Consider the following 14,266-nt stretch of genomic DNA (forward strand, 5'->3'; position numbering starts at 1 on the left):
AACTTATCCTTTTCACTCTCATGCTGCTTAAAGCTTATGTAACACTGTTCTTTTGTTGGTCACTAAAATATCAGATTTGCCAGAAATGGTTAACACACTGGAAAAAACTAGCAGAAAAAGTCTTTAATAGGCTATTTTTGGCTTCAATTAGCAATTTAAAACCATATGTTTTGTCTGCTCGAACGTTAAGGAACTGAAACATTACATGGTTTTCCTGATAAGTTCACACGGTTCTTAAGGGTGTGATCATTTCCTGTGAATCATTTCACACTTTTGTGTTCTGTCTCCCTATCTGAGCTGTAAGTCTTGTGAACAAGTGAGGTTATATTAGGCCATAGTAAGATGAACCGTTCTGTATGGTGCTGAGGTCATTTTTTTACTTGCTCTGAAGCTCATCTCTGACCTTTAAATAGGACTCTGGAATTTTTTGTCTTTTAAGAGACTCATGTTAAGTCCAAATTGTTTATGAGCCAATACTGATGCTCAGCATTCAAATGTTTTAGCCAGTGACAACATTATAGCATATTGTTACAACATTTACTTATTTATGCTTATTTTTTATTTTATATTTATATAAATATTTTTTTTTCATAATGTTATATGATGATGCTATTCAGAGATATTACTACAGTTTTTAACTAACACATTTTAAAACGTAGCCTAATATATTCCAGTCAGGACAAAGCTGAATTGGCTGCAGCAACATTTGTGCTTGTAATTTAGAAAATAATTTTTTACTAATTTAATCTTTGTTTCTAGGGTTATTTGATAAATAGAAAGTAAAACAAGAGTTTTATTTAAAACAAATATTTATTTATTATTATTATTTTAATGTCATTTGTGAAATTGTATATAGGCATGGGATGATAATAATTTTCAAGGTATACTGTGTTCTGGAAAAGTCATGGTTTTAAAACCGCCAAAATTGTCTGTAATAATACTGTTCTTAAGGTATTTGTAAGATTTTTATTTGCTTTTTTAGGACAACAGTATCTCCAGCAGAAAAGATGTCAAAGATGCCATTTTAAATTTTAAAGAAATCTGTTTTTAAATCTAATGAAGACCGCAGAAGTCAATGATTTATTTATGTTTACTGTTCCAAAATATTATGTTTCTCATATAATATTATATTGTGTTCAAAGGGGGGAAAAGCCTAAAATGAATAACATGTACAGTATAAATACGATCTACTGTCTTGGTTATAATTGTAAAGAAATATTCAAATGATATTGGTTTGCCATATTAAGGATTCCTCACTACTTTATTCTTTTTGATCATTTAGCTCTGCCAATTGTTTTGTCAGTATTGAATGGAGGGTCCGACATTTACACATTATTACTATGTCCATTGTCAGTGAAAGGAGCCTGCTCATTTGAATATGTTACAGCGAGTCAGCAGAAAGGCCTTCCTTATGCAAAACACCTCCCAACCTGAACATTTTCATTGATTTACACCAGTACACCTTACATTTTGTCCAGCAAGCTCGAAATCTCAAAGATTTTTCACCTTGAAGTGCTGCAATGCACTTTATTTGTTCAAATAGCCTTTTTATGGATGTGTTTATGTTTTCACCTGACTAAAGCTTGATATGTGCATATTGGTGAGCAGCCAAACAGATCAAACATGCCACGTAAACTAGTTTACCCACTGCCCTGCTGCAAACTGGAAGTGAAAGCAGCAGTGTTAGTGGGCGTGAGACATCTCATCTGTTTGAGAGCTATTTTTTTTATTCATTTTTATACCAGTGGAAGAAAATATGTAAGGCAGGTTATAGATAGTATTGTGTGTGTGTGTGTGTGTGAGTGAGGGGCATGTGAAGAGCAGCTCTAGTTTAAAACCTGATAAAACTTATCAGAGCACAACAGCATGCTGAAGACGCCACGCCTGCTCACTTTTTATGCACTCGCAGATGGATCAGTCTTCCTCCCTCCCTTACACCCTCCCTCCCTCCCTCCCTTCCTTCACCAAGGAGAATCATCTGGGTGTGGTTGGTGGCAGCTGTGTTTTGATTGGCTGCTCTCTCAAACGAGCATTATCTCCGGTTGGACACTTCATGTGTCCGCCCAGATTTAACACATTTGTGCTTTAAGACTCCACCCACTGTTGTCAAATCTTCACATCAAAGTATTCAGCCTGCATGAACAGACAGGTAGTAAGGCTTGGTCTCTGACTATGTGAATGCTCTTGAGAACTTTGGGTATCATTTCGAGAACTGCTCACAGCTGGCCTATGGCATGTGGAGCACGAGCAGGTGGAAGAACTCAACGACTGGATCAACAGGTGCTCACTTGTACCTCATTCCAGCGTTTGCCGCTTTGGATCTACTACTGACAGCTTGTGGACTACGACCAGAGATCATATGCAATATGTCTGGGCGCTTCTAGGTTACTTGGAAAGAGGAACCTATTGTGAGTTTTGAGTTTGACCGTGGTTTAGCCTGGGTGGAGGAGCTGTTCTGCGGTCGTCTGTCTGGTCACAGGCGGCCTGATTCCTCAGAGGTGATGGTGGGTGGCAGGGACGTCACTGTGCACCCGCACAGGCGCCTGGACTGAAAGTGTCACAGTGCAAACATGGAATTCCTCAAGAGCCTCGTTCCCACGGTTATCTCTGGGGATGGCGGGATGCAAGCAGCGGACACTGCTGGGGTTTGCCCGCGTGAGACCGGTCCTCGCTTACTGAGGATGAAACGGCTGATTTCAAGTAATGAAGAGGAACAAGATGGATCCAGTCCACCCAGCCGGCCGGTTGTCCGGCTACAACGACATCGTGTCAAAGGTAATGACTGGAATGAAAAGGGGATATGTTTTTAAACATGCTTTCAGTTGTACTGCCGAGAGGGCTGTTTGACTAGGAGGTGTGTGTGTCCAAGGTGTGTGTTTGCTCTGTTTTTGTTTATAGTTGGGCTCAGATGTAAGACTGATTGCAAATGGGAGCAAGCAAGCAAGCAGTTACTTTGTAAGACTGAACCAGTTGGAAAGTCTTGAGTTGGTCATCAGATAAGATATAGTGAAAATTATTTAAATGATTTCAAAATCTGATTGAATGCAGTTTAAGGCATTTTAGTATCTCATGTAATACATGGTACACTCTCATTCTGTGCTAATGTTTGTGTGTATAGTGTGTGAAATTCAGCTGTGTTTTTTGATTTTTCACTGTGACTTTATTGGCACTGATCTATAGTGATATGTTTTGCAACATGACTACACTGATGTACGTGTCAAAGTGAGTCATTGTTAACAGCAGTATTCCCAACCTAGAGCAATGACTGGAAGACTTAATATAATGTCTTATGCATGAAGACATGTATCTGAGAGGTTTTAACATTTCTGCTAATATTCAGAAGTTTGTTCCTAGTGTTTTATTTATCTTAAGCAAAGATGCATGAAATGTATTAAAAGTAGCAGTTTCACAAGACAACTTCTTACAAACAATTTGGTTTTTATTTTATTTGTTTTTTGTAATCAAATAAATGCAACCTTGTTGAATATATAAAAAACGCAAAAACATTAAAAGTCTAATCCTAAACTTTGAACCGTGTTTGTTGACTAGGAGGTATTAAAGTGCTCTTTAAAGGGATGGTTCACACAAAATTGCTTTAATTTTACTCACCCTTAGGTCATCATAGTTATTTAGTTTTCCTTCAGTGAAGATGTTTTTTTTAAATGTTTTATTTATTAATGCAGGTCAATAGTTACCATATATATGGAAGAAAAATTGAATACTAGCAATCAATATTGCAATGTGTGAGTGTGCAATAGTCGCAATGTGGAGTCTAGATTATAGTTGACCATGTAAAACAGTTTAGAGAATTTTGGAGTCATTTCCGTTTAACCATGATAAGATGAAAGATTATCAATTGCCTGCTTTAAGGCTTGTGTAAACATTTTAAGTAAGCTTAAAACATTTGGGCACAATGAAATATTGCGTTTGTAGTTTTACCAAAGATTAATTGTACACAATGAAGAGTGTACAGCTTGATTGTACATTTGATTATTTTATTTCTGTATCGTTTGTGTATTTGCTCCATTTATCTCTGCTTGTAATTTGTTAATCATTGTTATGCACTTGCCCACAAAGTCATCCCAATCAATCTAAAATGGTTAAATAATTTATCTTGAGAAAAACTGCAATATAAATTGCAAAAAATGTATGTTGTGTAAATTTATGTGAATGTATGTTTTTTTTTTCCAATATCGTGCAGCCCTACTAGAATAGCACTGAAATGAAAATAAAACCGAAAGACTTTTTAAATTATACTCAGTAACTTAAATTATATTCTATAAAAAGAAAGAAAATGGGATACCAATTTATTGACCCTGAACAATTCAAGAGGCGACATCATTGTCATGACGGTACCACTGTTTCAAGCAGGAGGAACATATAACATGGATAGGCCTGCTACTTGGAAATGTTCTGGGAAATTGTTCTGGGGTTCTCTTCTGAGACTTCTGCCCCTAACATGGATAAGCGATTAAAAATGCATGGGTGGACTTTAAAATACCCCTAGCCATTGACTTGCATTTATTTAAATTAAAACTAATATGTTAAAAGACAAAAAAGTTTGACATTGGACCTGTGTGTGTGAAAGTTAAGGAAACTGTTTGGCCTTTGAGGAGAGACTGGTGGTTGTTCTGCTGAGCTGTATTTAATCAAAGAAGGCAATGTTTGTTGACATACTCTTGGCTGCAGGAAGCAGATGATTGCGTTTGTGACCATAAATGTATTGAATCTTCAGCAACACGTCTCCCTGACAGCGGGTCATACGGGGATAAATGAGGATCTTTGTGTGTCATTCATGGCTGGTCCAGCTACGACCACTCTTCTTGGTATGTCAGCTTCTCGGTTACTGGAAAACAGAGCGGGGAGTGTGATGTTGCATCACCGCATGTGACTGTGCATTCAAAATGCAAATTGACCACCACGCATTCAAATATGATGGAAAACACCAGTTCAAGCTGGACCAAGAGAGCCTTTTCTGTATCCTTCGAAGGTTGAAGCCTGAGCTTCTCTTGTCTCTGCTGATAAAGGGAAAATACACAGGTTGTAGTCTGCCGGTGTTTGTGTACGTGTTTGCATTGCAACCAAACCACACCTCGCTCTCCCAAAATTGATGATACTTGAGTGTTGAGGTGAGGATTTTGGGTTTCAAATGTACCTGCCAAGACTTGCTCATGTTCACAAGAGTGTTTTTAAATTCTCCACACCAGTCAATCTTATTCTTGTAAATGTAACATTACAAGTAACCAGGGCTTGACATAAATTTTATTGATCACCAGCCACTGTGGCTAGTAGATTTCCAGCATTATTATCCACTCGCCATTTTCACTAGCCACATTTTTGTTGTTGGAAAAATATATTTATATGCAAACATTTAACTTGGACATGCTAAAATCACTAAATTTAGATTTTGTGTTCTGTCCATGTGCCCTTATTCATTTCACTTTTTGTGTGTTGTGTTTGCGAGTTTGCTCAGTGTGTATGAGCAAACAGGTTGCGTTACATTGCTATTATTTTTTTATTTTACATGAATTTCTGGGCTCAACATTAAGGATTTACAAAAGTTATCTTTGACCACACCAAAAATAAATAATTATTTCTTAGCCACAAATTTTAAATGTGTTAAAACAAGCTAAATTTAGCTTTATACATGCATTTTTAATTCAACAAAACTTTTCTTTAATTTTATTTTTTTGAGATTAAAAAAATAACTATTGTCATGTATCTAAAATATTTGCAGTAATCTGTCCTGGGTAAAGGTCCCAGATCACCAGTAACTACACATAAATGGGAAGTTAATATTCTATTAAAGCAATGTTATTGGAAAAACTGATAATTAAACCATATTAACAAAAAGAACTGTAAGCAAAAGAAAACAGGTGAAAAACATACAGTGTATGATAATGAAAGGATGATTACGTGCACACAGTTAATGTTAGGTCTGTTAATAATCTGATAAAAAAAAATTTAAACGAAAGCATTGACTGCTGCTGCTTACAAAAAGATATATCTTGAGCTCTTTTAAGCAGCTGGACTGTGGGTGCACGATCATCGCTGTTTGTCCAGTCTATTTCAATTCAAACAGAACCGATCGCACCAGTTGCGTTCTCTATGCACGGTTGATTCGCGCAAGTAAACGGGAGCGCGTGCGCTTTTTAACAGTCACGCGCATCCCATCACCCGTGCACGCGAGTGATCATCCTCTTATTCGGTATTCACCTGCTTTCTATTGTTCGCGTGAACGCAATTACTTTTGTCAGTTGTGTTGCTTCTCAATTCTAAGATTGCCCTTGCATTCATATATTGGACCATCCTTATTGTCGAACCCTGCTTTTAAGAATTATTATGCGGGAAAATTATTTTTAACCAGCCAAAGTGGCTAGTGGGAGTGTCTACCGAAATCTACCCGCAATTGGCGGGTTGGCGGGTGTTAATGTAAAGCCCTGCTAGTAACTTATATAAAAGTTAAATAACTCAGTTTCTTAATCATAATATTTAAATTACAATGATAAAATGTACTGATTTATATACTTGAAAAATGTAATGAATTGTTTTGCATGATTTTATGACGTAGATAAAACAATACTAGGCCTTGTAGAACTTACTTAATTCTTAAATCTGTCGAAATCAGAATTTCACAAACTTTAATTCATTTTTCTATTTCGCTAACCATTATTTTGTGGGGGATCTAATTAACGAGTTATAAAGTTGCATTTTGCATTGAAACCAGCGTCTTTTTTTTTTTCTATATTACAAATTTTAAGTAGGAGTAGGCTACTCGTACTAAAAATTACATAAAGCTGGCATTTTTAGTAGTAAAGAAATAGTTATTTGAAAGCTGACTGGTTTCATTTTTCCAAACTTTTTTAATATACATTTTAACACACCGATTTTTTACTCCATCAAAACATAAAAAATGATGGAATACAAAGGACTTTTAAAATGTAGACTATTTTCTACACAATAGTGCTCGTGTTTATTAATCCTTAACCATAACCAAAACAGTTTACATAAGCATTGTAAAAAGCATTTTTTTAAATGCATCCTACTAAGCATATGCCATATATTAATTGGTAATGCTGTAATCAAAATTACATTCTGACTGTGCAAAAAATTAAAAATAAGAAAAATCACCTCACAAGAGTTATGTTTTCTTCACAAGCACAGGGATAGTTCACCCAAAAATACAGATTCTGTCATCACATCATCCACTTACTCTTTTACGGAACCCCGGAAGGGACGTAGTGGAGGAGAAAAAAAACGGGTGGGTAAAAAAAAAAAAATGGGTGAAAGAAAAAAAATGGGTGGGAGGAAAATATATATTTCTAAGTTTTTTGCGTTCTCTCGCAAAGTTTTGCGTTCCCTCGCAAAGATGTTTTGCGTTCCCTCGCAAAGATGTTTTGCGTTATCTCGCAAAGATGTTTTGCGTTCCCTCGCAAAGATGTTTTGCGTTCTCTCGCAAAACTGTTTCTCCACAAACACTTCCTGTTCACTGCACTCACGTAAACCCTCCCGTTTTTGCCGAAATTCTCCCGTATTTTACCATTCTACCCCACTTTCTTTACATTACTGTGCGTATGCTACTCATGAACCAGTGAATGCATGTATAAGCGCTGACTGACAGACGCGCTTCGTACAATAAACTGATCCCAGATCAGCGTCTGTACACGCCATTTACAGAGGAGCGGGTGTATGTTTAAACAGACAAATACACTGAATAATATGAAGTTTCTAAAGTAATGGACTGCTTTCATTATAGATCTGTGCATTCTTACAGAGACACCTCTGTTATCAAACTAAACAAAACATGAGATTCATTTGCTGCGCACTTGTTTGATAACAGAAGTGTCCCTTTAAATGGGGCGTACAGACGCTGATCTGGGATCAGTTTATTGTATGGAGCGCGTCTGTCAGTCAGCGCTTAAACATGCATTCACTGGTTCAGAGGTTGCAAAGTGAAAGGCGACAATCAGCGCACAGTAATGTAAAGAAAGTGGGGTAGAATGGTAAAATATGGGAGAATTTCAGCAAAAACGGGAGGGTTTACGTGAGTGCAGTGAACAGGAAGTGTTTGTGGAGTAACAGTTTTGCGAGAGAACGCAAAACATCTTTGCGAGGGAACGCAAAACATCTTTGCGAGATAACGCAAAACATCTTTGCGAGGGAACGCAAAACATCTTTGCGAGGGAACGCAAAACATCTTTGCGAGGAAACGCAAAACATCTTTGCGAGGGAACGCAAAACTTTGCGAGAGAACGCAAAAAACTTAGAAATATATATTTTCCTCCCACCCATTTTTTTTTTTCACCCATTATTTTTTTTTCACCCACCCATTTTTTTTCTCCTCCACTACGTCCCTTCCGGGGTTCCGTACTCTTTACTTGTTTTAAACCTTTATTACTATTTTTTTTTTCTGTTGAACACAAACATTTTTCTACTGTGGGAATCTGTGGTTACAAGTTAAGCTTTCTTTTAAAAAAAAATTTAGTGTTTAAACAAAGAAAGAAACAAAGGTTTGAAAACACTTTTTGTTTGTTTATTTATTTATTTTTTTGTGAATTAACTGTTTAACTAAGCTACAGTTATGGTAAAAATGCAATTTCGAAAAAAGTGCCTTTGGTGAACCTGAAGAATCTGAACTGTAGTCTGTTTTCATCATGCTCAATGTTTCCATTAAAAAAAAAAAAATTACTGAACGTTTGATTATGTATTTTCACCAAGGCTGCATTGCAATCATAAAAATACAGTTTTCTTTTTTTACCATTTTCTTTTAAATAGAAATCTTTTGTGATATTGTTAATGTTTTCACGTTCACTCTTAATAAAAAGAATCCTTGTTAAATATGTTTATGAATTACTTTAAAATATAATTGTATTATTTTTTACATTTTTTACATTTATTTATTAATATACAATAAATGCAGCCTAGATATTGTTTAGAAACAAAAACAGTAAACCTTTAAAACATTTGAGCAGTTTTTTTACACTATGGATGTCATGGAGAACTTTAAAACAAACAAATTATTAAAAAACAACCTTTTTTAACCATGAACACTTAAACGGTAGCATATAACATCTAAAATTAGTATTTAGGTAAAAAAAGAAAAACATACCATATGAACGCTAGTGAATGTTAATTGTGCAAGTTGATATACACTTTTTTTAATTCAAGTTAAAACTACAAATTTGAATTAAGTTATTAAAGTTTCATTTTGGTCATTTAAAAGTAAAATTTGATGTTCACCCATGATTTACTGTTGTAATAACACACACCCTTTCAGTAGCTCTGCATTCGATCAACACTCATGACACCCACAACAAGTATTTGCAATTTAATGATGACAACAGCTTTAAATCACTTTCTGTCATGATGGGTTGTTTGGAAAATGCCCAGAAGTTCTTTGCATATTCCTAAGCCCCAATAAATAATAATGAAAGGGTTGCTGATTATTTTCATTAACGATTGACTTAAAAAGTTGTTACACAAATAGTCTTATTTATTTAGGCACATTTTAGGCCGGGTAATCCATTTAGAAATCTCTTTATAGATCCATCTCATTGTTTATTTAATGGCCAATTTCCTTTGTATTACCTGGCAATAGATTTGTGAATAATCAACCTTCTTTTTGATTTTAATTCTTTCCATTAAAACCATGAAGCTCTAAAGCTTGTCATTAATTGCTTTTGCTGTTCTTTTAAATGGATATCGAATGAGTCAGTGTTACCAATTATTTTTCTTTTGGTTTGACAGGAATATTTACTATTAGGTTGGGCAGTGCCTGTCCCCAGCTCAACCTGTTCCTTCAGCTGCAAGGCAGCTTTACAGACACAGTCACAGACCTGCCCTGTTTGGTGCCTTATATAACTAATGTTTGCTCCTGTGGTGTTTTGATGGTGCTACTTTTTATTCAGCTTTTGCTCTGGATGCTGCTGCGTGCGCAGGAGCTGTATGCAGGAAGAGGAAAGATCTAGCGACTCTGCAGTATGTAATTGTGTCTAATATTGGTCCCCTTCAGGGCTGCTGATCTGGAATCAGTCATCACAGACTCAAATAGACACAGTAGCACTCCAGCCACACCCTCACTCTTTCTCTCTCTCCCCATCCCTGAAGTCATGTGATCAGACTTCACTTCATTAAACTGCAATGGGAGTTTATCTTGGAAACATATAGCCTTTGTTCATGTGGTGTCTCTTCTTTGAGACAGCATGTGATTCATAATCAGGACTGGAAGAGCAGAACATGCCACACACAAACAGCAGTGGGCTATATTTATCTCCTTTTTTTCCGCTGTTGTTTGCTCATTCGTTCCATCTCATTCATTTGTTACTCTGCTTTGTTAACTTATTTGTCCCTTTTATTAGGCAGTTGTGATTGAAGAAGACTGGAATATGATAAATGCTAAATAATGTGATATTCCGTATGCGATATGATATGTAGCTGTATTTACGGTATTCATTCATACTTTATTTATTTTGTCTCATGTTCTTTTCTGTCTTTATTTTTATTTTTGTTAAACGAAGTCACCCTCTTTTAGGATGCTTTCACACCTAGAGTATAGTTCCTTTGGTCTGGACCAGTGGTTCTCAATTTTTTTTCATCAAGTACCACCTCAGAAAAAAAAAGTCTCTCCAAGTACCACCAAAATGAGCAGTATTGAAATACAGTAGCGTAGTAGGCCCAGTAAAGCAGCTACAACTCTGCAAAGTAAAAAAAAACGTGGCAAATTACCTCAGATATATAGGCTATATGTCATATATGGCATACTACATACATCATTTTTGATAAATTTTGAAATATATGTAGCATGTACATGACATGTTTCATTCCTCCGCGTACCACTAGAAGGAAGCCTGCGTACCACTAGTGGTACACGTACCACAGTTTGAGAACCACTGGTCTGGACCAAGGTCAAAAATGATGCATTGTAGCATTTTTTTTTGTCATTTTGGTCCTGTTTCACAATAGACCGCCAGCTTCTCCGCAAAACGAGTTGGAATGAACCAAAAAGCAGTCGCATGACAACATCCACATCAGTTGTTGGCTAGACAGTAAGTTTGTAAGTAACTATTCACCTGACTCACGATTTGATATGATTCACGATACTAATCTCATGATTTAGTCGCGGTTTTTTTTAACAAAATAGTTTCAAACTATTCAAACTAAAAAAACAAGAGCCCTTTCATTTTCATGCTTAATGCTGCACAATTTTTGCTAAATATAATATATTTTCTGCCATAACTAAATTGCTATTTTAAAAACAAATTCCTCCCAAAAAAGAATAATACAAACTAAAGAAGACAGATTAATATAAACAAACTAAAACTGTGACTGGGCTGAGATTTTACATTTTTAAAAGGAAATAACAGCATATTATTATTATTTCCTTTATTTAGCCAGGAGATCACATTGAGACAGTGCTGTCTCTTCTTCTAGTGAGACCTGGTCAGGATGGCAGGCAGCACATAAAGTTTCTCATAAAAATCACAAATACAATACCACAAAGTTACAAAATCACTGTTCATAAAAATTTCATATCATAAAAAACAATTACAAGTATCCTTTAAGATGTTGTACAAAAGATGTTTTTTGGTTTTTATTCTTATAATCATTTTTTAAGGGGTTTTCACCTTTATTGATAGGACAGTAGAGATTGACAGACAGGAAAGTGTGGGGAGCAGAGATGGGATGGATTGGCAAAGGATCTCGATCCGGGAATCGAACTTGGGTCGCTGTAAGCACCTGGATGCTATGTGGCGACGCACTAACCACTAGGCTATTGCCGCCAACGTACAAAAGATGTTTAAACGTACTCAGAGTAGGAAGTGTGTCAAGATTGAGCCTATTTTGCAGGTCATTCCAAGCCCTGGGAGCGTAAAAGGAAAAAGCATGTTTGCCGAGTTCTGACAATACCCTTGGGACTGTAAGACAAATACATGAACCAGATCTAATGTGTTGGTTATTTATGTGAAATGTTAACAAATTAGAAAGGAGGGAAAAATGTACCCAAGAAAGCCTTTGAAATAAATAAGTACATATGTAAATTTCTCCTTTGATATAAAGATAACCAGTCTAAAGAATCATACAAAATACAATGATGCGTCCGTGAGTCTGCACCTGTGATGAACTGTATTGCTGCATGATGAACAGTTTTCTTAGTAGAGTAGCGGCTGCGTGCATATAAAGATGATCACCATAATCCATTATAGACAGAAATGTACTCTCTACTAATTTCTTACGGGCTTTATAAGAAAAACTTTTTTTGGACCGGTATAAATATCTATGTTTTCTGGCATAAGCTTAGGTCTTTGCACATTTACAATGTCTCCTGCTGATGAAAAAACTTTCACTGAGATGACTGGTGTGGGGAGGTAAGCGTTACTAAACCAGAGGACAGTGTGTACAGAGAAGGTCAATAGGCCCTCTGCTCCAGGGGACTGGCACTGGCATAATACTGATTATGAAATGACTAATTATATAGTAGGACACAGACAGAAGTTGAACAGGATTATGAAGATAAATAATTAATATTACTTGTATTATAATTTAGAATAACTATCAGTGTGCTACACTTAAGAAGAGATAATCTTAAAACATTTTTAAATATTCAATAACAATAAGCAAATGATTAAAATGTGCATAAACTATTTTTAAAAGGAGAGAGTAAAAATAAGTTGCACTTCACCGCTGTCATTCTACTCTGCAGTAAAGTCTATATCGGGTATGTGGCCGGCTGGAAGTGCGACATGCGCATTAATATAGCAGGTTTTTTTATGACACTGTATAAAAATAATTGCTTTTTAACAGTACACTCATGATTGGGTTTAGGGTTAGGATGGGGGTAGGCGTTAAAAAATACAATTTCATTTAATAGATAGCATAAATAATACTCTGTACAACTACTGTTTTTACCTTACTGAGACGATTGGGTTTATGGTTGGGGTGGGGGTAGACGTTAATAAAATACAATTAATGGGAAACTTGAGAAATAAATATCACTGATTCTCGTTAACTTCCGGCCGCAACCATATCCGATCTAGCAGAAACCACACACTGTGCCCCACCTCTTGCTTATGTGCTTGTAAAGTGAGATTGTGTCTGTAAACACAGCGTCCCCTCTGTTCAAAACATGTATCGCGATTCATTTAACATTTCAACGGGTTTGAATTATCAAATAGTTTTATTGATTTTCAACCGGCTCACGGTGAATCATTACATCCCTGCTAGACAAATTTCCTGAAATTTTGATTGGTCAGAATTAATGTGTGGAAAACGTGCACAAAGCACAGAAGTAATCAAAGAGCAGAAAAGTCAATAAGCAATATGGACCTCCTCACAACTCCACATGTGTACGTGATTTCCCCTAAATTCTCTAAAGCGTAAATTTTCTCATCCCAGAATGCACGTCGCAGTCCAAAAAAAGCGAAGTACTTTTTGCATGTGGGTCGGTTTGAGGTCGGTTCACACAAACTAACCACTTCAGGATTTGTTTGAAAGTTTACCGAGACCACCTCTTTGACCAGGTCTCGCAATACGCAGTATGCACTTGAGTATGATTCTGCTGTTTTCACACCTACCAAAACAAACCAAACCAATAAGGAAAACAAAGTCTAGCAGGTTTTAACCCAACTAAATGAGCAGTTTTCCTTCTTCCCTTTCCTCATACTTTCTTGCATTTAATTTTTATTTGTTACACCTTCCATGGTTTCTTTTTGTTTATTTATTTTATGACTAACTGCAAAATGTAAATGTCCTTTTTTGTAATGAATCAGTACACTGTATTTAGCCATGTTTTGTCAGTTTTTGGGATAGAGGGTGGTATAGGGATCTGGTGCGGATGTGTGTGTGTGCGTCTCTGCTGACTCAGAGGTGCGATCAGTGGAAATGTTAGTCGCGTACGTCTAGTGTCCCTCACTCTCCAACACACTTTGAAAAAATGTGTCTCTCTCTCTCTCTCTCTCTCTCTCTCTCACTCTCTCTCACTCTCTCTCACTCTCTCTCACTCTCTTCAGAATGTGTGTTTGTTGCTTTGCTGCTGCTGACAGGTGCGCTTGTTCCTGGCAAGGTGTTCAGCCTCCTGCGGTCTCTAGCTTGCACTGCTGCTGATACAGTGCTGTGAATCAGCTAAAATGGTTTTGTGTGGGACTGACTCCTGAACACCAAGCAATTCATGCACAGATGTAAAGCGATAGTTCAGCCAAAAAAGAAAAATTGCTATCACTTACTCTCTTTTGGCTTGTTTTAAACCAGTTTGATTGAACACAAAAGAAGA

General features: G+C 36.4%; 1 protein-coding gene across 45 annotated transcripts in view; it reads left to right on the plus strand.

Annotated features, from left to right (window-relative positions):
• fryl (furry homolog, like) overlaps positions 1–14,266 on the plus strand; it is a 168,839-nt gene that overhangs the window by 36,272 nt on the left and 118,301 nt on the right. For 26 of the 45 annotated variants that reach the window (XR_012395564.1, XR_012395563.1, XR_012395566.1 and 23 more), the window contains exon 1: positions 2,117–2,775. The exons of the other annotated variants lie outside the window; for them this stretch is intronic. Coding sequence is in view for 16 of the 26 variants with exons in the window: in XM_073932676.1 (XP_073788777.1) it covers positions 2,571–2,775 (205 nt within the window). In the remaining 10 variants the exon portion in view is untranslated. Of the gene's footprint in view, positions 1–2,116; positions 2,776–14,266 lie in introns of those variants that run through there. 45 annotated transcript variants of the gene reach the window in all.

This window comes from Danio rerio, chromosome 20 (genome assembly GCF_049306965.1).
Source record: "Danio rerio strain Tuebingen ecotype United States chromosome 20, GRCz12tu, whole genome shotgun sequence".
Lineage (NCBI taxonomy): Eukaryota > Metazoa > Chordata > Actinopteri > Cypriniformes > Danionidae > Danio > Danio rerio.